Below are 26655 nucleotides of genomic sequence, written 5' to 3' on the forward strand. Positions count from 1 at the left end.
ACTACACAGAAAAGGCCAGTAACAGATTTTATCACACTAAAATAATGTTAACATGCATATTGTTTATGTCTTGTGTCTATACTTTTGAAAGAAAAGAAGGGATGAGTTGAAATGTATTTTTCTGATTATTAACATTATGCCACAAAGGCTGTCGATTGACCCTATGCATTTATTTTGAAGGCCCGACACAAATTTAAAAGCAAAACATAATAAATCCAATATGTTTGATGTGTTTGAGAATGTGTGTGAATTTTTAGCATGAAAATACGGCGTACTATATTAAATAAACCAACTACAGTAATTACATAGAAAGACATCAACTGCAGCTTTTGCCGCTGACAAAAACATTGCTTTGGTTACTTACGCCTATTCTCATAGATAGCCCTGGACTTCTCATACAGGTAATAGGGGTCAGGCTTGCCCATGTCAAACTCTGGACCTGAGGGCCAGTGTAGATACGGAGCACTGTGGGGAAGAGCATGGATAGATAGACTGGTCGTGGGACTGCTGTGAGTATCCCAATGCTCCAAAACCTGCAAATACACCGGAATTCAGTAAATCGCCTAACAAATGAGTCCTTGAGCGCTGAGCCTATTATTATGCTGAACTGAGTAAGCAAACAATGCTCTTCCAGACAACTTCCGCCTGGAATTTCTTTGGCCGTAGTATGGGAAGGTGTTTTTTTAACATTGGAGCCTCTTGAAGTAATTAGCTTTTAAATACACACAATGTGTTAGTTCAAGCTCAGCAAAACAAGGCAGCGTCATGGGTTCATTGAGGACGATTTGCTGCTGACAGTACTGAATGCAATCTTTTGGTTTTCTCATGCTAATGCAGCTGTAGGCGAGAATGGTGCCAAACCACTTCACTACACCTGGCTTCCTCAATACAACCAAAATAAGGTTACACAGGCAGAATGCATAAAGAGCAGCATGCAGGAATGACAGATATATGCCTAATTGTAGGATGTCCAAAACGACCCATTTTAAAATTCTAGACTAGACTAGTTGCTCAGTTGCCTGAAAGACTAGTCAATCAATCAGTTTTAAGGAAGCGCTATATAATAAGGCTGATTTCTGGGTTTACCTGACTGCAATTGGACATGTTTCATATGGGGAATTTTCACAAGACATGGTTTTGTGTTCAAAAACAGCTAAACGAAGCGCAACAGAATAAAATGGGGTTCGCGAGCTGTGTTTTTAAAATAATTATTCCAACTTCACAAACTTAAAAAAGGCAAAACCCTGATGGCGGGATGCTCAAATAACAGCACAAGTGCTTTTCATGTGGAGCTCAAAGCGGCACTTGGAGTTAGCATTGACACCCTGATGCGAATCATGAATGCAGCTTCATGATTGCTGTAGCTAAGCAGATAGACACAGTCAACCGGCAGATTCATATTGGGAGAATGAGAGTTTAAGAGATTTAATGCCCAATGTAATGAAAATGTTACCTATGGGTACTATTTCATTCAATGTGTCAACCTCTGGGAAAGTTTAATGTTACCTGAATTGGTGTTATTTTAGTGCATTTCTATCTTTATACTGTGGAAGGCTTAGTTTTGAAAATGATAATAAAGCATTATATTGTTAGATATTGTTTGGTTTTCTTTACTAAAAAGAAAGAAATGCATTTTGACAGGAAAAGAAGTATAAAGTGGCAAATTTCTTTATCTACATTTTTTATCTACTAACAGCAATAGATACAATACTTTCTTCTATCCCAGCAGAGTCAACTATAGGTAAGCCATTCATATTAATTTTAGTCTCTGTGGCAAGCCAAAAGTAACAAAGGCATAATTAAAGGATAATAAAAAACACAAGACATAAAACAGATGCCAAGATGAGAAATATGAAAATAGGTCAGTGTTAGTATGTTAATCTCAGAGATTATCAGCGCATGAAGGCAAATGTCTCAGGGCTGTTGTGTGCAGATTAAAATGTGTCATTGCCAAGTAAACACAGACACACACATAAACACACATACGGAAGAACACATTTACTACCTGAGCAAAGCGCTAAGACACACAGTAGCGGTTTTAACAACCACGCAATTGTGTGGGGCCCCGGAAGTCAGGGGGGACTTTGGGTTCGGGTTTGTAATTTATGAAAAAACATACAGGCTTTCCGAACTTGTTTCGCTCACCCACTTTCACTCACACAGACACACGTGAACAAATGAGTTAGGGGCCGTTCACACCGAAAGTGTTTTTGCATGCTTGTATATATTTTAAGAAAGTTTCTTAGTCAGTGACTTTTTTTTGTATCTTTCCCTATTATCACAAGTCTTGTTTAATCCAATTAGTCTTTGTATAAACAGTGCCTATGTGCCCTATGGTCATGTCTAGTTCTTGCCTTGTTTTGGATATTTTTGTGAAATCACATTTGCAAATAGATTTTTTCTGTCACAATAAAACTGAACTTGGGTTATCATGATACACGCTTGATGTTACACACAGACCAACTATTTAGAAAGGCTCTTCTGTTATTGGTTACAACTAGGGCTGTCAATTTAACATGTTAATGATTAAAAAAGGTAAAAGAATAATAATAAATAACCATTTAGTTATGCCCTTACCTTAACACTATGCTCATGGCAACACGGGTCATTTTTGACCAGAGAGGAGTAGATAATAATAATAAAATATTAATCTTTTTACAAGTATAAACAGTTAAGAGAATATGAATGACTTACAAAATGCACTCACTGAGCACTTTATTAGGAACACCTACACATCTACTTATTCATGCGATTACCTAATCATCCAATCACGTGGCAGCAGTGCAATGCATAAAATCATGCATGTACGGGTCAGGAGCTTCAGTTAATGTTCACATCAACCATCAGAATGGGGAAAAATGTGATCTCAGTGATTTGGACATGGCATGATTGTTGGTGCCAGACGGGCTGGTTTGAGTATTTCTGTAACTGCTGATCTCCTGGGATGTCTAAACAGTCTCTAGGGTTTACTCAGAATGGTGGCAAATCAAAAAATGTTCAGTGAGCTGCAGTTCTGTGGACGGAAAAGCATTGTTGATGAGAGAGGTCAATGGAAAATGGCCAGACTGGTTTGAGCTTACAGAGAGGCTACAGTAACTCAGATAACCACTCTGTACAATGGTGACCAGAATAGCATCTCAGAATGCACAACACGTCAAACCTTGAGGCAGATGGGCAACAACAGCAGAAGACTACGTCGGCACTTTATTAGGACCATAGTGTTCCTTATAAAGTGCTCAGTGAGTGTAGTTTTAGATGAAAACCATCAGGTTATAAATGATTTAGAAGCTTGAATTCCACCGGGTCAAAATTGACTCACGAATTCAAAAGGTGTATGCAGATTCTGAATGCAAGAATTTGATTAGCCATGATATCACATACTGGCATTTCAAATGTGATTTCATGCTTCGATCATAAGACTTTTTGTCATTCTATGTAATATTCTTTGGTTATTGAAAATAATGGACCTCTAACATCTTCCAGTCATCCCTTTAACATAACTATTTCTGCTACATTGTGAAGGCTGTGACGGTAGTCCTAAAGCAAATGATATCTAATTAAACTTCAGCATTAGAGAGAGAGAGAGAGAGAGAGAGATAAAGAGATGATAAAAGACCCAGCAGCTCACTACTTTACTGCACTGGATAGGAACTTTCTATGTCCCAATTCTGTTCCCTTGAGACAGACAGATAGAGAGATGTTGAGGAATGAGCTTACAGTGGCTCAAGGCAGTGCTGTGACTGGCTCTCTGCAGTGTAAAGAAAAGTCACTTGATTTATGTTAGAGTCTGGTCTCTGTTATATGGGCACTGAAGAAAGTTGGGGGTTGGGCTGGTCTGCTTCTCAGATCAAAAATACATAAATGGGTGGGTGGAAGGTATGATTTAGTTTCAATATTTAGGCTATATGAACAGGTGACTTCTGAGTTTATTCAGAATAATTTACTTTGGGGTTGTGGACAGGAAGATATGAAAGTTGATGGTATTGAATACAAATTAGGAGCAGTACATAGAAAGACTGCGAAAAAAGAGCGGTAAAGCAGTTCTCTTACGAGAGGTTCTCTCGTATTGCTTAAGCTAGCTTACGCTACGGGAAAGATTCATATTTTCTGAGATATTGAAGCCAAAAAATTATCCTTAATTTTGTATCCATTGTCAACGCAGTGCGGCAGCTGCAGACCTTGAGCGGGCTAGCTAGCGAGCTCATTGGTTGCTCTGCGGTAACTGCTGCAGCCTATAGACGAGCTTGGGCGAACTCGCATCCAATGAGAGGCGTCCGCGCGCTCACTGCATCAAAGCCCGCCAAAAAGGGCGTGACTAGAGTGCATATAAGCGTAGTTCGTAGGCTGGAACCCTGATTTTCATCTCTTCAGCGAAGCTCTTCGCATCACTGAACTGGAAGCCGCGTCGCCGTTCGAGGGGCATCAAGCAAGCGTGGACAGCGCTCGAAGAAGCCGGTCATCTTCGCCACCTTCAGCCGTCCTGCGAGCTACGCCATCCGGCGACGTATCCTTTTTTAAAAGCAAGCTAGTTCTTAAAGAACTTCACAAAAGAGTACGAGCGTCTTTTTTAAGATGCCTCGCTCCACTTGCGCCTCATGCCGCGCTCCTCTCAGCACCGGAGACCGCCACATCTTCTGCGCTCTCTGCCTGGGACTGGGGCATGCAGAGCTCGCCCTCGCCGAAGGCGGATGCGATCTCTGCGAGGAGCTGCCGATGTCGACTCCTGCGGGCTCGACTCGAAGCGCTCAGGACCGAAGCCGCCGCGCCGCCTTCCATTCAGCCGTGCAGAAAAAAGCGCCGCTCTCAAAGGCTGCCGGAAACAGTGGTAGAAGCGATTGCCTCGCCGGAGCCCATCCCTCGAGCATCGCCTTCACCCTCCCCGCCTACCCGGGACGTGCATTTGCCGCCGAGCGGCTGCTCTGCTGCCATCTCGGACGAAGAAGCGGAGGATAAGGGCTGTTCCATCATGGCTTCGGACAGCGAGGAGTGGTCAGGCTCACACGCCTCCTCCTCGGCCCAGGAATCCAGCAGGACCCGCGCCGGAGTCGAAGGGGAACTAACACGCCTCCTCACACAGGCCGTCGACCGCCTCGGGCTCGAGTGGTCACCACCCCTTGAGCAGGCACCCAACAGACTTGTTGCACACAGCACACCTTTGCCCGCCCTCCTCGAGATGGCGGTCTAAACCAGTGCTCCCGTCTAAGGCCTGCAGAACAACTTCCGCCTGTGTTGGCCGCGCCTATTCCGCCGCCAGCCAAGCTGCATCTGCTCTGCACTCTATGGCCGTCCTACAGATCCTCCAAGCGGACCTTCTGCAGGAGTGGGATGAGGAAAGCAGGCATCCAGAGGCGGTTGCAGACATACGGAGTGCTACGGACCTCGCCCTCCGCGCTACCAAAGCTGCAGCCCAAGCTATAGGGAAGTGCATGGCCGTGCTGACTGTGACCGAGAGACATCTGTGGCTATCGCTAGCCGACATAGGAGAAGCAGAGCGCTCTACGTTCCTCAACGCACCGCTCTCTCCATCCGGTCTCTTCGGCTCCGCGGTGAGTGGTATCATTGACTGGTTTTCAGAGGTCCAAAAAGCCACACAAGTCATGAATCTCTTTCTGCCTCGTCGCGCTAGCTCCTCTGCAGGCCGCCCACGTAAGCCTCCTGCATGAGCCTACTTCACAGCGCCCAGCTCAACAAAGCCAGACTTCTCAGCGTCGACAGGGCGGCCACCCTCGATCGCGCTCAGACCGCCGCCCCCCCCGCGGGCCTCGGACTAGAATTGCGCTGAAACCTGAACAACCGAAGTCCTCCTAGCTTTGTTGACAAAACGACGGATCAGTCCCACTGCGGCCGGACCACCGTCAAAGCTTCGCCCCCTGTCAGTCCCCTTCCTTCAGGCTACTACAGTGGTAGATTCAGCAGCCAACAGGCCGGTGTTAACGCCCGCTTGCCTGCGCTCAAACGCCGTTTTCACGGCGACCCAAATAAATCTGGTAAAGAGCAAGCATGCCATATGTGTAGAAAATGTGCCCACAACCCAGTGTTCACCTCTACACACAAGCATTACACATCCCGTGTCCATACCAGAGAGCAAACATGTCTTATGTGTAGAAAATGTGCCCACAATCCAGTGTTCACCCCTACACACAAGCATTACACATCCCGTGGCCCTATCACGGCACACTCACATAAAGCGGTTACGAACTGCTCGAGTGTTAGGGTTAATAAACGCACCCACAAATCCGTGCGTGCGCCCATTCTCTGGCCGCTCTGTCACACGACCAGCCTTATGTGTAGAAAATGTGCCCACAATCCAGTGTTCACCTCTAAACACAAGTATTACACGTTCCGTGTCCCCATCAGAGCACACTCAAAAGCGGTTACGAACCACTCGAGTGTTAGAGTCAATAAATGCGCTCACGAATACGTGCGTGTGCCCATTCTCTGCCCGCTCTGTCACACGGCCAGCAAACACTTCTCTGTATGTAAGTCCCATGCCCGTGACTATGCTTGCGTATCACTTAACAGACGTGACTCTTTCCCCATTCACCTCAATCGGGAAGTCACTCACAGAACAGCCTGTCCATGCTGTCTGCGAGCAGTCCAGCATAAGCACAGTAAGCGCGCTCACACATTCTGTTCAGCACGCTGTGTGCGGCAATCAGAGCGATTTGGCCACTCACCCTCTAACATTACGCTTCAAAGCGTGGGAAGATATTCCAGGGATATCCGAATGGGTGTTAAGCACAATAAAACAGGGCTATTTGCTACAGTTCGATCGCCGTCCTCCTCGCTTCAGAGCACGGCTCGAAACTACTGTGAACATGGAAGCAGCGTGCATGCTTCGTTCAGAAATAGCAAACCTTCTGTGCAAAAGGGCCATAGAGAGAGTGCCGCCTCCCCTGAGCGAGTCGGGGTTTTTACAGCCGTTATTTTCTTGTCCCCAAGAAAGACGGCGGCCTCAGACCAATATTACATCTCAGGGTTTTGAACAAAGCGCTTGCAAAAAGACCGTTCAAAATGCTTACATCCAGCAAACTCCTCGCGCATGTGCGCCAGGGGGACTGGTTTATTTCTCTCGATCTGAAAGATGCATACTTTCAGATTCAGATAAATCCCCGTCACAGGCCATTCTTGAGATTCGCCTTTGACGGCCAGGTTTATCAATACACCGTCCTTCCGTTCGGCCTGTCCTTAGCACCCCGTACTTTCACGAAGTGCATGGACGCTGGCGCCGCACTCCCTGCGGAGTCAGGGTTTGCGAATTCTGAACTATTTGGACGATTGGCTGATTTTGGCACAATCACATACGGAGCTTCTGTCTCACAGGACAGTTCTTCTCAGTCATCTGAACAGTTTGGGCCTTGCAGTCAATTGGACCAAGAGCTCACTACAGCCCAGTCAGACAATTTCCTTCCTTGGAATAGAACTAGACTCAGTGGCAATGACGGCTCGCTTATCTACACAGCGCGCACGCCGTGTGCAGCGACTAGCCGCGTCATTTCAGATGAACAGCCTCACACCTCTGAAGAAGTTTCAGAGAGTGCTAGGCTACATGGCCTCAGCCGCAGCAGTACTTCAACTGGGTTTACTGCGCATGCGCCCGCTTCAGCATTGGCTAAACACCCGCGCGTCTCACTGGGCTTGGGCCACAGGCCGCCAGCCAATCAGAGTGACTCAGACCTGTATTTCAGCTCTGCAGCCCTGGACAGTGGCCGAGTGGTATCAGCGGGGAGTGATGATGGGAGCTGTATCTCACCGAAAAGTCATCTCGACAGACGCGTCCAACACGGGTTGGGGCGCGGTCTGCGAGGGCTCTCCGGTTTTTGGCCTATGGTCAGTTCAGGAAAAGCTCCTTCACATAAATTGTCTGGAAATGATAGTGGTCGAGCACGCCGCGTGCACTTCCTCCCGATCATTCAGGGTCACCACGCCCTGGTCCGCCGGACAACAGGTCTGTGGTATCCTATCTAAACCGTCAGGGTGGTGTCAGATCCAGGAACCTCTTCCATCTGACGAAACGCATACTGAGTTGGTCCCAGCGCCACCTGCGCTCGCTGAGGGCGACGCACGTGCCAGGCCACCTGAACGACGGCCCAGACAGACTGTCCAGAGACAATATTCCCCAGGGAATGGTCCCTGCACGCTCAAACAGTCCAGACCTTATGGCGCATATTCAGCAGAGCAGAGATAGACCTCTTTAGCGTCAGAAGAGAACTCTCACTGCCCAATATTTTTCTCGAAGCGAGGACGCGCTGGCCCAGGACTGGCCCAACCGCCCGCTTACGCCTTCCCTCCCGTCTCGCTATTGCCACAGGTAATGCAGAGGATCAGGGAAACGCGCCACTCGGTGCTCCTCATAGCCCCGCGCTGGGAGAATCAAACATGGTTCCCGGAGCTTACGCAGCCGTCACTGACAGCGCCGTGGCCAATCCCAGTGAGAGCAGATCTCCTCTCGCAAGCTCGCGGAACGATCTGGCATCCCCACCCAGAGCGCTGGGCGCTACACGCTGGGTGATCAACGACTACCCGTCGCTTTGCCAGAAGGAGTAATAAACACCATCATACACGCTAGAGCCCCCTCCACGAGAAGACTCTATGCGTCAAAATGGTCTGTGTTTTCAAAATGTTGCACCGACAGAGACCTGGACCCACGGACATGTGGGGTGTCGCCGCTGCTCGTGTTTTTACAAGAGCTGCTGGATAAGGGCAGATCCCCATCCACGCTCAAAGTGTAGCGTGGCGGCCGTCGCGGCGTTCGCTGAACCCCTGCACGGCCAGTCACAGGGTAAAAACGAGCTGGTCATCCGCTTCCTCAGGGGAGCTAGAAGGATGAACCCTCCGCGCTCCCATCGGTTCCTATCTGGGACCTTTCTATAGTTCTCGAGCTATGAAAGCCCCCTTTCGAACCGCTTCAATCCGTGGATGTGAAACACCTCTCACTTAAAACCGTTTTTCTAACTGCCCTATCATCAGTTAAACGGGTGGGAGACCTTCACGCGCTATCTATCTCGCCGCCTCGAAACAGACACTGTCCAGATGTATAGTGGACGCTACTGCTGCCGCGTACGCGTCAAAAGACCTACCATGTCCGCTAGGCATTAAGGCTCACTCCACTAGAGGCATGGCCTCCTCGTGGGCATGGTCAAGCGGGATTTCCATTCACGACATATGTGTGGCAGCGGGCTGGGCTTCCCCCTCCACCTTTGTCAGATTTTACAATCTGGAAGTACCCGCTCTGCAGGCTAAACTGCTAGCGGTTTAATACGCTACAGCTCCCCTGGTGAGCTGCATTAATGGGACACAGTCCACACAGACCGGCACCGCCGCTCTGTCTATGTGCTTATGTACTACACACACACTGGCCCGCACTCTTGCCGGCCAAATATTAATTCCCCACTCACAAGGGCTCCCCGGGTCCCCCTTAATTCCCTGGGGCTCATGCAGTGGATGCTTGAGCGCGCACGGCGTTGACAAAGGGTTCCCGTGAGCGTAAGCTAGCTTACGCAATATGAGAGAACCTCTCGTAAGAGAACGAATCGGTTACTAACGTAACCTCGGTTCTCTCTAGATGAGGGAACGAGTATTGCGTAACCGGCCGTGCTTCGCGCCACGCAGCGATTTTTCGCTTCATTCAATGAAAAACAGGGTTCCAGCCTACGAACTACGCTTATATGCACTCTAGTCACGCCCTTTTTGGCGGGCTTTGATGCAGTGAGCGCGCGGACGCCTCTCATTGGATGCGAGTTCGCCCAGGCTCGTCTATAGGCTGCAGCAGTTGCCGCAGAGCAACCAATGAGCTCGCTAGCTAGCCCGCTCAAGGTCTGCAGCTGCCGCACTGCGTTGACAATGGATACAAAATTAAGGATAATTTTTTGGCTTCAATATCTCAGAAAAGATTAATCTTTCCCATAGCGTAAGCTAGCTTACGCAATACTCGTTCCCTCATCTAGAGAGAACCGAGGTTACGTTAGTAACCGATTCGTTTGTTATGATTTACATCATACATTAAACTGGTGTACTGGTAAGTGTGGAAAGATTATTGAATTTATTAAAGAATGTAGTGTATGCTTGTTCAAAATATTGGTGAATTTGCATTTTTTAAAGATGTTGTTCACAGATATAGAATTACCATATTTAAGTGTTTATTTCAAGCAGGGTTCCCACACATTTTGACCAATGAATTTTCATGACATTTCCAGTCATTCATGAGAGCTTGGTTCAAATTTATTTTAAGGATTTAATAGAGATTGCGCTCAAAAAGTGGCATTTTTAGCCAAGCTGAGCATAGCTAGTAACATTTACTGTATACTTATAAGTTTTCATTCCAGCCTTTTCCGGATGTAGAAATCACAATTTAAACATTTGAAAGTTTTTCCATGACTGAGGGAACCCTGTTCAATCTAATGCGTAAACAATTATTTTGTTTAAAAAAAAAATTATAATAATTTTGTAATACTATATATATGAAGAAAATTATTCATTCTAATATGTTCATTAAAGGAAAATTCCAGGTTCAATACGAGTTAAGCTCAATCGACAGCATTTGTGGCATAATTTTGACGAAAAAATAAATAAAAATCAATTCGTCCCTCTATTTCTTTAAAAAAGAAAAAACATAAATTGAAGTTACAGTGAGGTACTTATAATGGAAGTGAATGGGGCCAGTTTTTGGAGGGATTAAAAGGAAGAAATGTGAAACTTATAATTTTATAAAAGCATTTACATTATTTCTTCTGCTAAAAATTAAGTATTTTTTGAGCTGTATTCTTGTTTTAGTCTTATTTTTACAGTCATTTTAAGGTTTTAGGCTTTGTTGACAAGGGATATGTTAGGTTTAGGACTGTAACACAAAAAAGGCTAGTAAGTGATTTTATAAAAACAAAAATCATGTTAACACACGTACTGTTTATGTGTTGTTGCTAGTTTTGAAATAATGAGTAATTTAACATTTACGGATTGACTTCATTCACTCCAGAATTGTGCTTTTTTTCTTTTCCGTTTTAAATAATAAAAAATAAAAAAACAGAAGGATAAGTCAAAATAATTTTTGGTGGTAATCAATATTATGCCACAAATGCTGTAAATTGAGCTTTATTTAAAGTTTCCTTTAAAAGAGACAAGCAGAAGCATAGAACAATACAGTTTGTGGCGTTAGTATGTTATAACAATGTAATAAAGCATATATTATGCATTTATCTTAGTAATAAGGCTCTGGCGTTATGGTTATATATAAATATGTTGTATAATGTAAGTAATTTGATGTAATCACTCAAAACTGTTATAATATATGTGAACACTGTTGTTAGTTGATTATTCAGAGTCGGAGGGCTGGAAGATGATACGTTTTACCTGTTTAGAGGTTTTCCAAGGAGAAAAATGACCTGCAATGGTAAAAGAACAAAATGTTTAGACTGCTGAATCTTTAATGTAAGACGTAAAGGGGGAATTTAAGAAAATCAAAACAAAATTAAGCCTGACTACACTGAAAAAAAAAGATTAATTGCTTCAGCAAATAGTGCTCATTAAAATAAACAGATTTTACTGAAAACATAATGTTGCCAACTTTCCTTAATTAAACACTATATATGTGACACAAGATATTGAGATTCATAATAACAAAGAAACTTTGCTAATTATTTTGAGTGAAGCGATAATGATTTGAAGTTTAGGAAACCCAGTTTTTATTTTTTTTGTCTAACAGTATTGGGTCATTTAAATTGTAGTCCTGGCAGGTCTACAGCTATAACTGAAAGACGAGTCATCTGAAGGTTTCAAGGGCAAAAAAAACAAAAAAACTTGGAAACACATTTGGATGACATGATTCATATTTATATAGCACCATTTGAACATATCAGCTGACTTCCATATACATGTATTCATTTGGTACAGTGGTTGAATAGCAGTGTGCTTCAATGAGTGTGTATGAGTGTGAGTGTGTATGTGTGTGTGTGAATGGGTGAATGGGACAATGTAAAGTGCTTTGGTAACCTCTAAGGTTAAATAAGGCTCTATATAAGTTTAGACCATTTACCATTCAAATGAAAGTTCTCTCATCATTTACTCACCCTCATGCCATCCCAGATGTGTATGACTTTCTTTGTTCTGCTAAACACAAAATATGATTTTTAGAAGAATATCTCAGCTCTGTAGGTCCATACAATGTAAGTGAATGTGATCAGAACTTTGAAAGTACAAAAAGCACATAAAGGCAGCATTAAAGATATTAATATGACTCTAGTGGTTAAATCCATGTCTTCAAGCTATATGATAGGTGTGAAAGAGAAACAGATCAATATTTAAGTCATTTTTACAATGAATTTTCCTCCCTGCCCAGTAGGTTCTGCGAAATGCAGAAAGAATGTGAATCCCCCGAAAAACCAGAGAAGACAAACATGGAAGTGAAAGTGGAGATTGATCACAGGTCATCTGTTTCTCAACCACACTTATCATATCACTTCAGAAGTCATGGATTAATTTTATGCAACCTTTATGTGATTTTTGACCACCATTCACTTGTATTGAATGTACCAACAGAGCTGAGATATTCTTCTAAAAATCTTTTTTGATGTTCAACAGAAGAACGTCCAACACATCTGGTATGGCATGGTGGTGAGTAAATGAGAGAATTTGTATTTCTGGGTGAACTATCCCTTTAAGCATCACTTCTCTTTTTAATTGTGCAAATAAATACAACGGGAATTGTTAATATACATTTTGACAAAGATTATTTCTATGCATTTAGGAAGAGGAGCTTGATAAAGGACAGACAGGAGCAGATGCCATCATAGCTGTGGATCACGATCACACGTGAAGTCGGCATGATATTTGCGGTACCCTAGGATCGGCGACTGTATGCTGCATTCTTATCAGATTACCTTTCCACCTGGCGCGATTGGCAACACGTTGCATCAGCTGCGTCGGAGACTAGGGTTCAAAGCCAGGCAGTAACCACGTTTGAATAATCAATGACTTTTTCCTCTAACATTACTTTTTTACTCCACTAATGGTTAAGGTCAATTTTGGGTTTATGTTGGGGGATAGAATCTATAAATATATGCTTTTCTCTTCATTGTATAACATCCTGTAAAGCTGAAAACAACTTGCTTCACTATTAGCTTTTGGCGATCTCTCCTGGACATAAATGGATCTCACACGAGCCCATATGCCCTACAACACTTAGAGCTTTGGGCACTGGGGGCAGTTTTTCTAAATTTTAGTCAACGTATACTGAATTTGGTGAAAGAAATGTCGGTCTACTCTTTCCGATTTCACTATGAGATCAGGCTGGTGGAGCAGGAAGTGCAAAAATCAACTTACTGGATGTATTGATTGTCCTCGAAAATGAGTTGGGGAAATGTGTCAAAGCTTGGGTTAATGCACTGACTTTTTGGGCTACTTCATGCCCTTGGCATCAGCTACCCAAAGAAGCTGACACATTCTCTTTCTTTTTTTGAGGTCATACAGTAAGTGGTGTTGAATCTTGATGATGGCAAGGTCTGGCTAAATGTAAAAGTTATTTTGAATTCATAGTTTCATTTATAAATACAAACTGTTTCTATTTTATTTTAAATGTAATTGAAATTAAATGAACAGAACCTAGAATTTGAAGCTGCTAATAGCACTTACAATTGAGCTAAATGAGCTTAAAATGCTTGGTTGCGTAAACAGAGACTCTTAGGGTTAAAAAACATTAAATGTAGTAGCTGGCGTGGCACAGTATTTTAAGTAAAATATTTTGGAATGGAAGCTCATTAATTTGGCCATTACCAACTACGGGATTTTTTAGGAAATGTTGCTTAAAATTCCAAGTGGAATTTGCTTAAAAAGTGGGTTGCAAAAACGATGCACTAAATATATATATATATTTTTTTTTTCTCCACTTTTCCTCCCAATTTGGAATGCCCAATTCCCAATGTGTTTAAAGTTCTCTTGGTCATGTAGTGATTCGCCTCAATCTGGGAGGCGGAGGACGAATCCTAGCAACCTCCGCACCTGAGACTGTCATCTTATCACATGGCTTGTTGAGCGCGTTGCCACGGAGACATAGCATGCGTGGAGGCTTCACACCATCCACCGCGGCATCCACGCACAGAGAGCAAGAACCACATTATAGAGATTACGAGGAGGTTACCCCATGTGACTATACCCTCCCTAGCAACTGGGCAAATTTGGTTGCTTTGGAGACCTGGCTGGAGTCCCTCAGCACGTCCTGTGATTTGAACTTGTGACTTCAGGGATGGTAGTCAGAAGTGTTACATGTGTGGTAGCCAGCGTCTTTACCAGTGAGCTACTCAGGCCCCAATGCAATATATTTTTAAGCAATTCAACACATCATTTTTTTCAGTGTCCACCCATTTATCACTGATCTGGTTTGCATTCGTCAACAGTTGTTTGTCCACAGATTCCGAGCCCTTTAAACACTGTTTTATTTAATTTTGCAATTCATTATTGCTGGACAGTTTGCATGAATATCAGCATTTCTTAGCATTCACTGTAAACTCAAAACAATGTGTCAGTTACATTGAATCTGTCAAGTTAATAAACTCCCAAGTTTAAGTTAATAGAATGTTCAGATTTTGATTTTATACTTCAAATGCATGTTCATTGATTTTCTTTGTTGTTGCATCTGGCTAATTATAATATGTGAATAAAGCAATATTTAAAGTACATCAAATTTAAAAAGAGCCCAGACAGGATTACTGTGGAACTACAGTTATCAGTTTAGTAAGATAAGATTTTTTTTTTTCACATCTAAAATATACATTGACCCTAAGGAATATATTTGTGGAATTAAGAAAAGATTATTTAAAAAAATAAAGTCTCTTCTGGCAATCAATAAAAGGATGCCCAAATCCAATGACAGAGAGATGATTAAAATGCACTGAATCACATCTTTGCATCACATCAAATGCTCATTTCCCCCGCAGAGAAAAAAAAAACAGCAGCTAAGATGAGCGAAAGGCCTTCTGAACTTTAATCATTACAAACAGAAAATGCTGACGGTAGAGAGCACCTCTCCTGGAATTAAGAGCTAAACAATGCCTGCTGACATCAAACAGCAGATTCATGAATATTTTCTCTCTCAACTCTTTCTAAATCGGCCTTGAAACACACAAATAAACATGCGCATGCACACACACCATTCAATGTCTTCTGCATTCAACTTCTCACTCTCTCTCTTTCAAGTCTTGCCACAAATGCCCTTCAGGAATGAACACAGCGATGCAAATGGCCTGCTTGGAATCAGCAAGAGGGACTAAGTGCGCACAAACACACACACACACACACACACACACACACACAAACAATACTTTTCCTTTTTGCCGTATTTACAACACAAACACAGCGAAAACTGGATGATTAAAAAGCAAAGAGCTACGTGCTGCCATCGCTTGTGCATGAGTCATCAAATAAGATTAGTGAGATCAGAGAGTCGTACAGGGCGAAGGTGAGCTGCTTTTGTGAGCAAGGCGTCCGTAACAAACAGCGATGGGGAGAAACTAACTAAAAGTAGTGACGTTACTAACTGAACCCCATTTTTCAGACTGACAGTAGCTCGAAAAACATGTTAGCTTCTACATGCAATAAAGCTTATTTTTCCGACAAATAAAACAGTGTTATAAAATGTTACATTGCTAGGGGTTTTTTTTTTGTCGTACTGTATTGTGAATGCCGCTTTATAGCCAAGCACACATATGTAATAATCGAATATGCTCAGCAGGAGTGTTTGGAAAATCTAATGCATTTTAATGAACTTATTCGGTATAAATAAATAAGATTCATCTGAGCCCCTGAACATCCACCTACGCATCTTTTATTGTAACGAAAAAAGTAAAAATATTATTATAATATTAGTTACAACAATTATACAACTATTGCTTTAAGTTATAGTGTTTTCTAGATTTATTGGTGGTTTTTAAAGTTAATTTTGTGGTATTTAGTGTAAATAATTGTTCAAATGCTGTTTAAATGAGATCATAATTCTCATGTGCTAGATAAATACTGCTCTGATCGGAAATAAATAAATATATAAATTACATCATATGATAAATTGATACAATTTAATTAATTAAATTAATTAAGCTACATGCCAATCAATTAATCATATTCATCGCAATTAATCACATATATCAATATTTACTGTGAAAAATGCCCCAAATCACGATAATTGAATATACAGTATAACTATTACAATAATCATAAATATTAAATATAATAAACATCATAATTCAGGTAATTCAAATACATTACATCATGTTAGTTCTTTCAATCAATATTTTTTTAATCGCAATTAATCGCATATTTTTTCAAAAGATAATCGCGATTAATTCCATATTTCAAAAGTGATGAAATTTGACACTATATACTTCTTTTCCTGTCAAACTGCATTTATTTCCCTCTTAGGAAAGAAAACAAAACAATGTGTAAAAAAATAATGCTTTATTAACATTTTCCAAACAAAGCCTTCCATAGTATTAAGATAGAAATGCACTAAAATAGCACCAATTCCAGTAATATTAAACATTAACCAAAGTCTAAGTGGGAGGTTGAGAAAGAAATAGTCCCAGCATAGGTTGCATTTTCATTGCAAAGGGCATTAAATCTCTAAAACTCTCATCCTCCACAATATTAATCAGATGGCAGACTGTGGCTATCCACTTTACTACAGCAATCGTGAAGCAGCTTTAATGATTCATGTCAGAGAATCAAGGCAAATGTTGAGCGCCGCTTTGAACTCCAAAACGAAAGCATTTGCAAACGTCTAAATCTGCATTTTTTAGATAGTTAAGACTTGATATGTTTCTGTGGTAATTAAATTGAGCCTTATAAAAGCTGCAAAGAACTTGATTGAGCCCATCCGAGCTTGTTTTGTATAACAAAGAGCGTTAACAGGTCTATGTTTTGCTGCAGTTCCACACAAATCAGGAGTTCTATGATTTTGACTTTATAAAGACTTACTTTTCAAACTAGTACTCACACCCTGCTATGTTATTATATCAACATACCAATTTTAATGCCTGTATTACAGACTCACAGACATTTACACACTTTTTCCAATGTGATAATCTTCCGCACTAGCTCACCTGACAGAGTGTTGGACTTTGGACTCTGAGGCCGAGCCTTGAGTCCAGCCCAGAATGCTCGAAATTATAGTGAAGGTTATGCAAAAGTGCCATAGAAGCAACACAAGATGACATGGTTGATTCAGTAATGTGCTTTTCATGTTGATTTTGTTTTTAAAAAGCTATCAGTTAGGTTTAGGTGTTGGTTAAGAGTACGGATTTCTGTTATGTTCACCTCTCATTTATCAATTTGAACACTTTCCGTTAAGTTTAGGGTATGGATGTCTGTATTGTTCACATCTCATTTATCTTTTAAGACACTATTGGTTAGGTTTTGGTTAAAGTTTTAGGTTAGGGAGGTACGTTTTACTCATTAAAACATGCATTATTGCACTATTACACTATTATATGCACTATTCACCTCAAAAACCTTGTCTGGTTACACCATAATTTCACTCGCTTTTGGCACCCCCCGCTGGACATTTCCCTGGGAAACTGCAGCCAAAAGTGTAATGCAGCAGATCATTTTGATTTGCAAAATTGTTGCCATTGACACACAAATTTCATGAGATCAGGCTGTTTAAATTATGAGTAACTTGTAGCCAGACCAGTTGCAGTTTCCAAGTAGCTTCTCCCACAGTAAAACTGGCAGAAATCAGCAATGCTAAGCAGTACAGTCGTAGAATGACAGGGAGTGGAAGTGTCTTGATACTGCTTCATTTAAATGTGGAAAGAGCCGTGTACAGGAGAGGTTTTGAGAGCTCTGGGACGCAGATTCAGGTCATATCAAGCTCATCAACAAGCAAAGATCCGTCTCAAATGGTCTTATGATGCAAAATAACCAAAACATCCTTGACAAAAAGGAGATATTTGCTCAAAGTAGTGTTTTGTGAAAAGCAGGGTGCAAAGCTGTTTGGTGAACGGCGGTTGTTGGCGCAATAATAATAAATAATACAACAATTAATAAATGAACAAAGAGCAAACCCAAAAGGACACTGGATAATAACTGATTTTTGTGCAGGCATATAAAGGAGTATGCAAATGAAAGTCTCTCTTTTTCCAAGCTCTCATATGGGCGGCTATGGTGCATGATTAAAATATGCTCTGGGTACTCGGGACATCTGATGTCCACTTTACCGCAAATCAACGATTTGCTTACGGTCTAGTGCTCGCTTTATGACTGAGGCATATTTCATTATCTAAACAAGATTTAAACAGCGCAGAGATCAGATGGGGATCATAAATCTTCATTTATTTATAACATACACACAGAGACAGCAGGGAGCAGTCTGACTGCTGAGCAGATCAAATCTATGAATCTGCCGGTAGCATATACAGTATTCAATATATATTCCTATATGTTGAATATTACAGTTCATCACAGAAGAATAACAATCACATTCTCGCTTTGGTTGCGTCATATGATAAACACAATGCTTTTGGGTCACTGTGTCAAGTTTAATGTAGTTTGAAACTTGGGAAAACAAAATCGAGATCTCTGCATTCGTTGGGAGTTCCAATTTCTCCCATTCATATGAATAGAAGTGGTCCGTCTTTGTTTAATAGTCTTTGGTTTGAACGCAAGAACGCATTCAAAAGCTAGCCTAAGGCTATTTCTCAACGTGCATTCTTTTGTGTTCTTATGCTCTTGTGGACTCAGCCAAAATTCAATTCCAAAACTCACGAACGCAATTACAAAGAATACACAAAATTACCCGAATGTTTTCTTGATCAGGCCGAATATCGAGGATGCATCGGATGATGACTTGTGAGCCAGAAACTGAGATCTTCTATAAAGAGATAACAACGTCTGCACTTTTACCATAGGAAAGAGCGTAATGGTCAACAAGCGTGTTACGACAGAACCCACAAAAGTTCATTCCAAAAGTATTATTTAGTGTAAATTAGAAGACAAGCGGTCAGTTCATTAAGTCATGAGCTGTTTCCTCACAAAAGCAGATTATTATGCACACTGAAGCATCTCCTCCATAAACCTCCAAACAAAAAAACAGCCTCGTCCGTCTATGCGACCGACGCATTACGCGTTGCTATGCTAACCTTCTAGGCTCCCCTTGATTGAAGGGCTCTGGAAAGAACCCATTTAATGCCAGTAGTTCTCTCAGTGGCTACAAAACAAGCTGGAATGGACAATTGCACAACAGAAAGATGGCACCACATCTCAAAGCTCGCAATAGATGAGTTCTACATCCTGCAGTCCTTCAGAGTTCGTTCTTCCAATGTAGCTTGGAAAGACTGGCATTCATAAGAACGCAAGTCTGTTCACTGTGTTCTTAGCATTGAGAAATGGAATAATTGAGAAGTGTTTTTGGTTTGTTGTCTATACACAGGGTTGGGGAGTAATGGAATACATATAATGGGATTACGTATTTAAAATACAAAATATTAGTAACTGTATTCCACTACAGTTAGATCATTGAATCATTGAATACAGTAATTAGAATACAGTTCCATTAAAAAAATATGTTGATTACCGAAGAGATTACTTTGCATTTTAATATAATTGTGGAGCGGAGGGGGGCGGGGCCGGGTCGGAATGTGGCAGCGGGGGCGTGGTCCCGGTCCCCGTCCGGGAGAGAAAAGCGGTAAGGGCACGCGATATTCCGACCCGGCCCCGCCCCCCTCCGCTCCACAATAATATAAATATAAATTGATCAATTGTCACACATTATACATACATTTCTGCATATACATGGTGAAATTATTTATTTTTCACATATCCCAGCTAAGCTGGGGTCAGAGTGCAGGGTCAGCCATGATACGGCGCCCCTGGAGCAGATAGGTTCAAGGGCTTTGCTCAAGGGCCCAACAGTGGTGTCTTGGTGGTGTTGGGGCTTGAACCCCTGACCTTTTGGTCAGTAACCCAGAGCCTTAACCGCTGAGCCACCACTGCCCTTTTTATTGTCAATTGTTTCATTTAATATTTAGTCCTTTCAGATGGAAAACATTTATACATATAAATGATGTGATCTAAAGTGTATTGGAACATAAGAAAGTGTTTCACCGCTGATGTGTTACATTCATACGAGCAGACAGAGAAGTAAGTTTGAAGTAATTTGGAGCAATAGAAATAAGAAGAAATAAACCTTGCATAAATTGTCAGCTTTATGCTAAGCTAAAATGCTTTTTCTAGCCATTTTACATGCACGTTACCAGACACGATCATATTTTTTATCAAGATAATTCATGTTGGATCATAATTCTTTTTCTAGTAAGACCTGATACTAGGGCAAATATCGTATTCTTGATTTTTTGTATTGTGTTCCTGTAAAAATATCTAAAAATCCTTAAAACAAGATCAATTTGATTTATCTTGTTTTAGAAACAAGTTTTTCAAAGAATGTATTTCTAATGTGTATTTTGTCTTACTGTACTGGCAGAGTTTTTATACTCAAAACAAGTGAAAAAATCTACAAGTGCTGAAGAAGTAATCCAAAGTATTTAGAAAATGTTTCTGACCTTGAGTAATCTAATGGAATATGTTACAAATTAAATTTTACAGCATGTATTCTGTAATCTGTAGTGGAATACATTCCAGAAGTAAACCTCCCAACCTGTACAGCTATGCATTGCGTATACAGCTGGAGTTTCGCTTACTGACCCCCGCTGAAAACAGGTGGTACATCAACACTGAATTGCTCAGATTTTAGAAATATTGCTTGTTACAGTCTAGATGACAGTTAATGTTTTTAACACGCTATTTTATTATTATAATATATAATTAATCATACTAAATTAACACGTTAAATTCAACAGCCCTAGCCAAAACACAACGAAATAATTTTCTTTAACAATGTGTGTGTGTGTTTGTATCCTCAATCAATACACATTCCCCATAAGCTACATTTGAAATTTTTGAATCATGAGTCTGGTAAGCTAATGGTCCCATGCCCATGACTGAATTGATGGGTATACATCAGCTAATGAGAATATCAGTAGAGCCGGAGCTAATTAGCTATTTGATGAGTCGCTACGAGGCTTTTGTTTTCCTTAAACAGCTAAGAGTCATCGGCTTCTGTTATTACACACACATACAGTTGGATGGACACAATTGCTACTAAAACTGATGAAACGTGTTGATCATAACATATGAGAAATTACAACAGACCTTGATCATTAAAAATAATTAAACAGTACACACATCTCTCAAACACTCACAGATAATGCTAGACAGTACATTTCCTCAAGTACATCAATGTTCTCTCTGTCTTAAACACACTCTGTCTTCAGGGTTCCAGACATACTGTAAATGTTGTAAAAAGCTTGCAAATGTGACAGAAAGTTAGTATATGCAAAACAGTTTAGTAATCAAATAACAGTTACTGACTTTCAATTGAGTTTATTACTTTTAAATACATCAATGGGGTTAATCATATTTCTAAAATAATTGTCTTTATATAGAATACATGTAAGACATGAATTATGTTGATATGTACATCTGATTGCACTTCTGTGACAGCTTAAGGATATATTCCTCCTAACAAGGAGGAAATATAGAAATTAATTTTAACTTGTTTAGAGGAAAAGTTTTATTTTTGTTGTACAAAGTAAAACTTATATAATGTAAAATAATTATTCATGTGATTACCTATTCAAAAATGTTCTGAGTAGTGTAATCTGTTTACAGTTTTTATATAAGTAATTAGTAATCTGTAGTGGATTAATAATTCATAATAATGTAATAGTAAATGATGACAGAATTTCCCCAAATATATATACAGTATATACAGTGCATCTGGAAAGTATTCACAGCGTTTACATTTTTCCACATTTTGTTGTTACAGCCTTATTCCAAAATGGATTATATTCATTACTTTCCTCAAAATTCTACAAACAATACCCCATAATGACAACATGAAAGAAGTTTGTTTGAAATCTTTGAAAATGTATTAAAAATAAAAATTTTAAGAAATCACATATACATAAGTTTTCACAGCCTTTGCTCAATACTTTGTTGAAGCACCTTTGGCACCAATTACCAGCCTCAAGTCTTTTTCAGTATGAAGCTTGGCACACCTATTTTTGGGCAGTTTCTCCTATTCTTCTTTGCAGGACCTCTCAAGCTCCATCAGGTTGGATGGGGAGCGACGGTGCACAGCCATTTTCAGATTTCTCCAGAGATGTTCAATCGGGTTCAAGTCTGGGCTCTGGCTGGGCCACTCAAGGACATTCACAGAGTTGTCCCTTAGCCACTCCTTTGTTATCTTGGCTGTGTGCTTAGGGTCGTTGTCCCATTGGAAGATGAACCTTTGCCCCAGTCTGAGGTCCAGAGCGCTCTGGAGCAGGTTTTCATCAAGGATGTCTCTGTACATTGCTGCATTCATCTTTACCTCGATCCTGACTAGTCTCCCAGTTCCTGCCGCTGAAAAGCATCCCCACAGCCTGATGCTGCCATCACTATGCTTCACTGTAGGGATGGTATTGGCCAGGTGATGAGCGGTGCCTGATTTCCTCCAGACATGACACTTGCCATTCAGGCCAAAACGTTCAATCTTTTGTTTCTCATGGTCTGAGAGTCCTTCAGGTGCCTTTTGGCAAACTCCAGGCGGGCTGTCATGTACCTTTTACTGAGGAGTGGCTTCCGTCTGGCCACTCTATGATACAGGCCTGACTGGTGGAGTGCTGCAGAGATGGAAGGTTCTGGAAGGTTCTCCTCTCTCCACAGAGAAACGCTGGAGCTCTGTCAGAGTGACCATCGGGTTTTGTTCACCTCCCTGACTAAGGCCCTTCTCCCCCGATCGCTCAGGAAGAGTCCTGGTGGTTCCAAACTTGGATGATGGCGGCCACTGTGCTCATTGGGACCTTCAATGCTGCAGAATGTTTTCTGTACCCTTCCCCAGATCTGTGGCTCAATAGAATCCTGGTGTGTGCCTTTACAATTAAGTTGTAGAAACATCTCAAGGACGATCAGTGGAAACATGATGCACCTGAGCTCAATTTTGAGTGTCATGGCAAAGGCTGTGAATCTTATGTACATGTGATTTTTAATTTTTAATAAATTTGCAAAGATTTCAAACAAACTTCTTTCATGTTGTCATTATGGGGTATTGTTTGTAGAATTTTGAGGAAAATAATGAATTTAATAAATTTTGGGAAAAGGCTGTAACATAACAAAATGTGGAAAAAGTGAAGCGCTGTGAATACTTTCCGGATGCACTGTAAATATATATATATATATATATATATATATATATATATATATATATATATATATATAATGAAACAGCATTCTCTAGAAACTCATCAGTCAATCATTGTTTTGAGGAATGAAGGCTATACAATGCTTGAAATAAATAAAAAAAACTGAAGATTTCATACAAAGATGTACACTACAGTCTTCAAAGACAGAAGACAACTGGCTCTAACAAGGACAGAAAGAGATGTGGAAGGACAGATGTACAACTAACATGTCCTCAGCTGACAGCTTCATTGAATTCTACCCGCTCAACACCAGTTTCATGTACAACAGTAAAGAGAAGACTCAGGGGTGAAGGCCTTATGGGAAGAATTGCAAAGAAAAAGCCACTTTTGTAACAGAAAACCTAAAAGAAAAGGTTCGAGTGGGCAAAGAAACACAGACATTGAACAACAGATAATTGGAAAAGAGTGTTATGGATCTTAACCCCATTGAGCTTTTGTGGGATCAGCTAGACTGTAAGGTGCTTGACAAGACAACCACATCTATGCCAAGTGCTACAGGAAGTGTGGGGTGAAATGTCACCTGAGTATCTGGACAAACAGACAGCTGGAATGCCAAGGATCTGCAAAGCTGTCATTGCTGCACGTGGAGGATTTTTTTGATGAGAACTCTATGAAGTAGGTAAGACATCTGAACATTTTGTAATAGTAAATTGTTCATGTTATTAATGTTCTGACTATATACTGTGATCAGTTGAATAACACTTTGGTGAATAAAAGTAAAAATTTCTTTCCATCAGAGCTAAATCTGTACATTATTCCAAATTCTTTTGTTTTTGGCACCAATCCCAGGAGATCAGCAGTTTCGGAAATACTCAAACCAGCCCATCTGGCACCAACAATCATCCATGTGATTATCTAATCAGCCAATCATGTGGCAGCAATGCAGTACAAAAAAATCATGCAGATACAGGTCAGGAGCTTCAGTTAATGTTCACATCAACCATCAGAATGAGGAGAAATGTGATCTCAGTGATTTGGACCATGGCATAATTGTTGGTGCCAGACGGGCTGTTTGAGTATTTCTGTAACTGCTGATCTCCTGGGATTTGCACGCACAACATTCTCTAGAAATAGTAACCATGTTCTTTGGCAGAAACCATAGTTTTAATGCAATTAACAATGTTGTTTTAGTACAGTAATATGATGCTAATATAGTAGACATGGTTAATTATGTGGCTACTGTAAATGTACAAAAACCATGGTGAAATCATGCTTACAGTAGTAAAACCAAAGTTTTTATGCTGTATGTTAATATTTAAATATGAGTGCAAACAGTGTTCGACACTATTTTCACTAGGGCGCAATTAGAATCTACCATTATTTGCACCATGGTTGGGGTGCAAATAATATCTGCTACTATCTGCACTGGGGTGTAAATAATAGCATATACCATTTTTTGCACTAGGGTGCAAATAGCATCTGACTTTTCTAAATTTGTTGACCACAAAATAATTTGCCGCCTTCTATTTCAGAGGCTCTAAAGTAATTTGTTTTGTGGAGCTCTGTATCACAGCCAATGATTACTACTTAGCTGCTTGTCTGACCAACACTGTCATCATGAAGTTCCCGGGGAGAAACTGGCTTTTCAGTACAAACAGTTAAGTGATAACAATAAGATCTTCGCTAAATAAGCCAATCATGGCAACGGCAAATGGTGCATTGGCAGGGTGTGTTGTAATCAATAGACTCCGCTTAGAGACTCTGATCCTGGACCAGCTCTTTAAAGACAAACCCAAACACTAACCATTTCAAGGGACCAAGCCAAACTGCACTTAAATCAGCAGCCAAGGGCATTTTCACAAGTGAAGAGCGCTAGACACGTGGGACAGTGAAATTATCGCAGAGACAAAGAGATCTGGCAGTAAAACCCCATCACCATCTGGACATTATAAATGAGAGATTTATAAACAATCGATTCACTGTCACAGGAAGTCTTCGGCTTTAGATTTTGCCACAATAGCCTGGGAATAGAACAAAGGAGGACAGAAAAGACAAGAAATGATGATCAAAGATACAGAGTTATAATAAAGAGGTATAAGAGTAAACCAGACTGTTCACAAGAGAGATTCACATTTGCACTTGTGTAATTTGAAAGGATGGCTGATGTCCAGTGGAGACACAGAGGGGCCAAATTGAGGCATGTTAAGAAGTGGCCCATTATTTCACTGGAGCATTGACAGTTTTAGTAGGGCATTTAATGAGCTGTCTAAATGGTTCTGGACCGTTCCACTGATTGAGTTCGTAGAGAGGCCCTTCGCTCTAAAGTCTACCTGACCCGCTGTTACAGAGTCCTCTATTTGAGCGAGCTTGATGTAATTTGCCTGTGTTTGGTTCTTGGTAAACTTGGTATAGTCTCTCGTAGCCAGACCTTTGACTAAAACGACAAAGGTCTGGACTGTATTATAGCTTAAACTGCTTAAGAACCACCCACTTAGACAGGAGGAGCTGTCTAACTAGGATGTAAAGCCATTATTAACAGTCAGTTTTGTAATTATGTGCCATTTAGGGGTAGGGTTATATGAGATGTATGTATTAAAACATAAAAGAAATTGAATTTAAATAACGGTGCAGCAATCTTTGTGAGCGATTGCACAGAATACACATGAACACATACCAGAAAATGTGTAGTGCAGCACAGAGAACCTCAGTAAAGGCTATTTGAAAGACATAAATAAGAAAACAAAGCTTCATATAAAGCTCTGATTGTGGATATCCAATTGAATTGCTACTAAGTGCCATTTAAACTAAACTCTGATGGGGGAATTCACTAAGAATGAATTGCGCCCCATAAAAGCGTGGTTGTGTGCATCCGCTGGTTTAGTGCCATATTTACCAAAGGTATTATCCGATCTCACGGGCCAGTTCTGAGTAAGGATACTGCGGAAGATTCAGCATATCACCGTGATCTGGCTCATTCTGCCGGGACCCGGGCTTTTTATTGAACCCTAACCGAACCAAACCTAACCAAAGGAATTATTTTATTTCTGGAGCTCTCTAGCTTGCTTTTGCACATCACAGCCAATGATCACTACTTCTCCACTTGTTGTACCAACACTGTCATCGTGAATTTCCAGGGAAGAAACTGTTTTTTCAGTGCCAAGAGTTAAGTGATAACAATAAGATCTTCGCTAAATAACCAACCATGGCTATTCTGAACCCCAACTCTTTAAAACCTATCCCCTACCATAACCCTAATATCTGATTGGTTGATAGACATGTTGTTCCAGGACCAATAAGGATGTTAATACATGTTCTACTTGGGTAAATCCCATTAAAGGTCATTTACAGACAGTTGCCATGTAAGTGCTCCACTATACTGTGCAAATGACTGTGAAATAGTGCAGATAAGTACAGATGGAATCTGCACTGTTAAAAC

General features: G+C 41.0%; 1 protein-coding gene across 1 annotated transcript in view; it reads right to left on the reverse strand.

The window, feature by feature from the left end:
• The window catches only part of LOC127637422 (membrane-associated guanylate kinase, WW and PDZ domain-containing protein 2-like), a 283966-nt gene that overhangs the window by 37813 nt on the left and 219498 nt on the right, over positions 1 to 26655 (reverse strand). Inside the window, exons 11-12 of the mRNA XM_052118464.1 lie at positions 11347 to 11378; positions 365 to 533 (exon numbers count right to left, since the gene is read on the reverse strand). Coding sequence (XP_051974424.1) covers positions 365 to 533; positions 11347 to 11378 — 201 coding nt within the window. The remainder of the gene's footprint in view (positions 1 to 364; positions 534 to 11346; positions 11379 to 26655) is intronic.

The sequence above is a fragment of the Xyrauchen texanus genome, chromosome 45 (assembly GCF_025860055.1).
Source record: "Xyrauchen texanus isolate HMW12.3.18 chromosome 45, RBS_HiC_50CHRs, whole genome shotgun sequence".
Lineage (NCBI taxonomy): Eukaryota > Metazoa > Chordata > Actinopteri > Cypriniformes > Catostomidae > Xyrauchen > Xyrauchen texanus.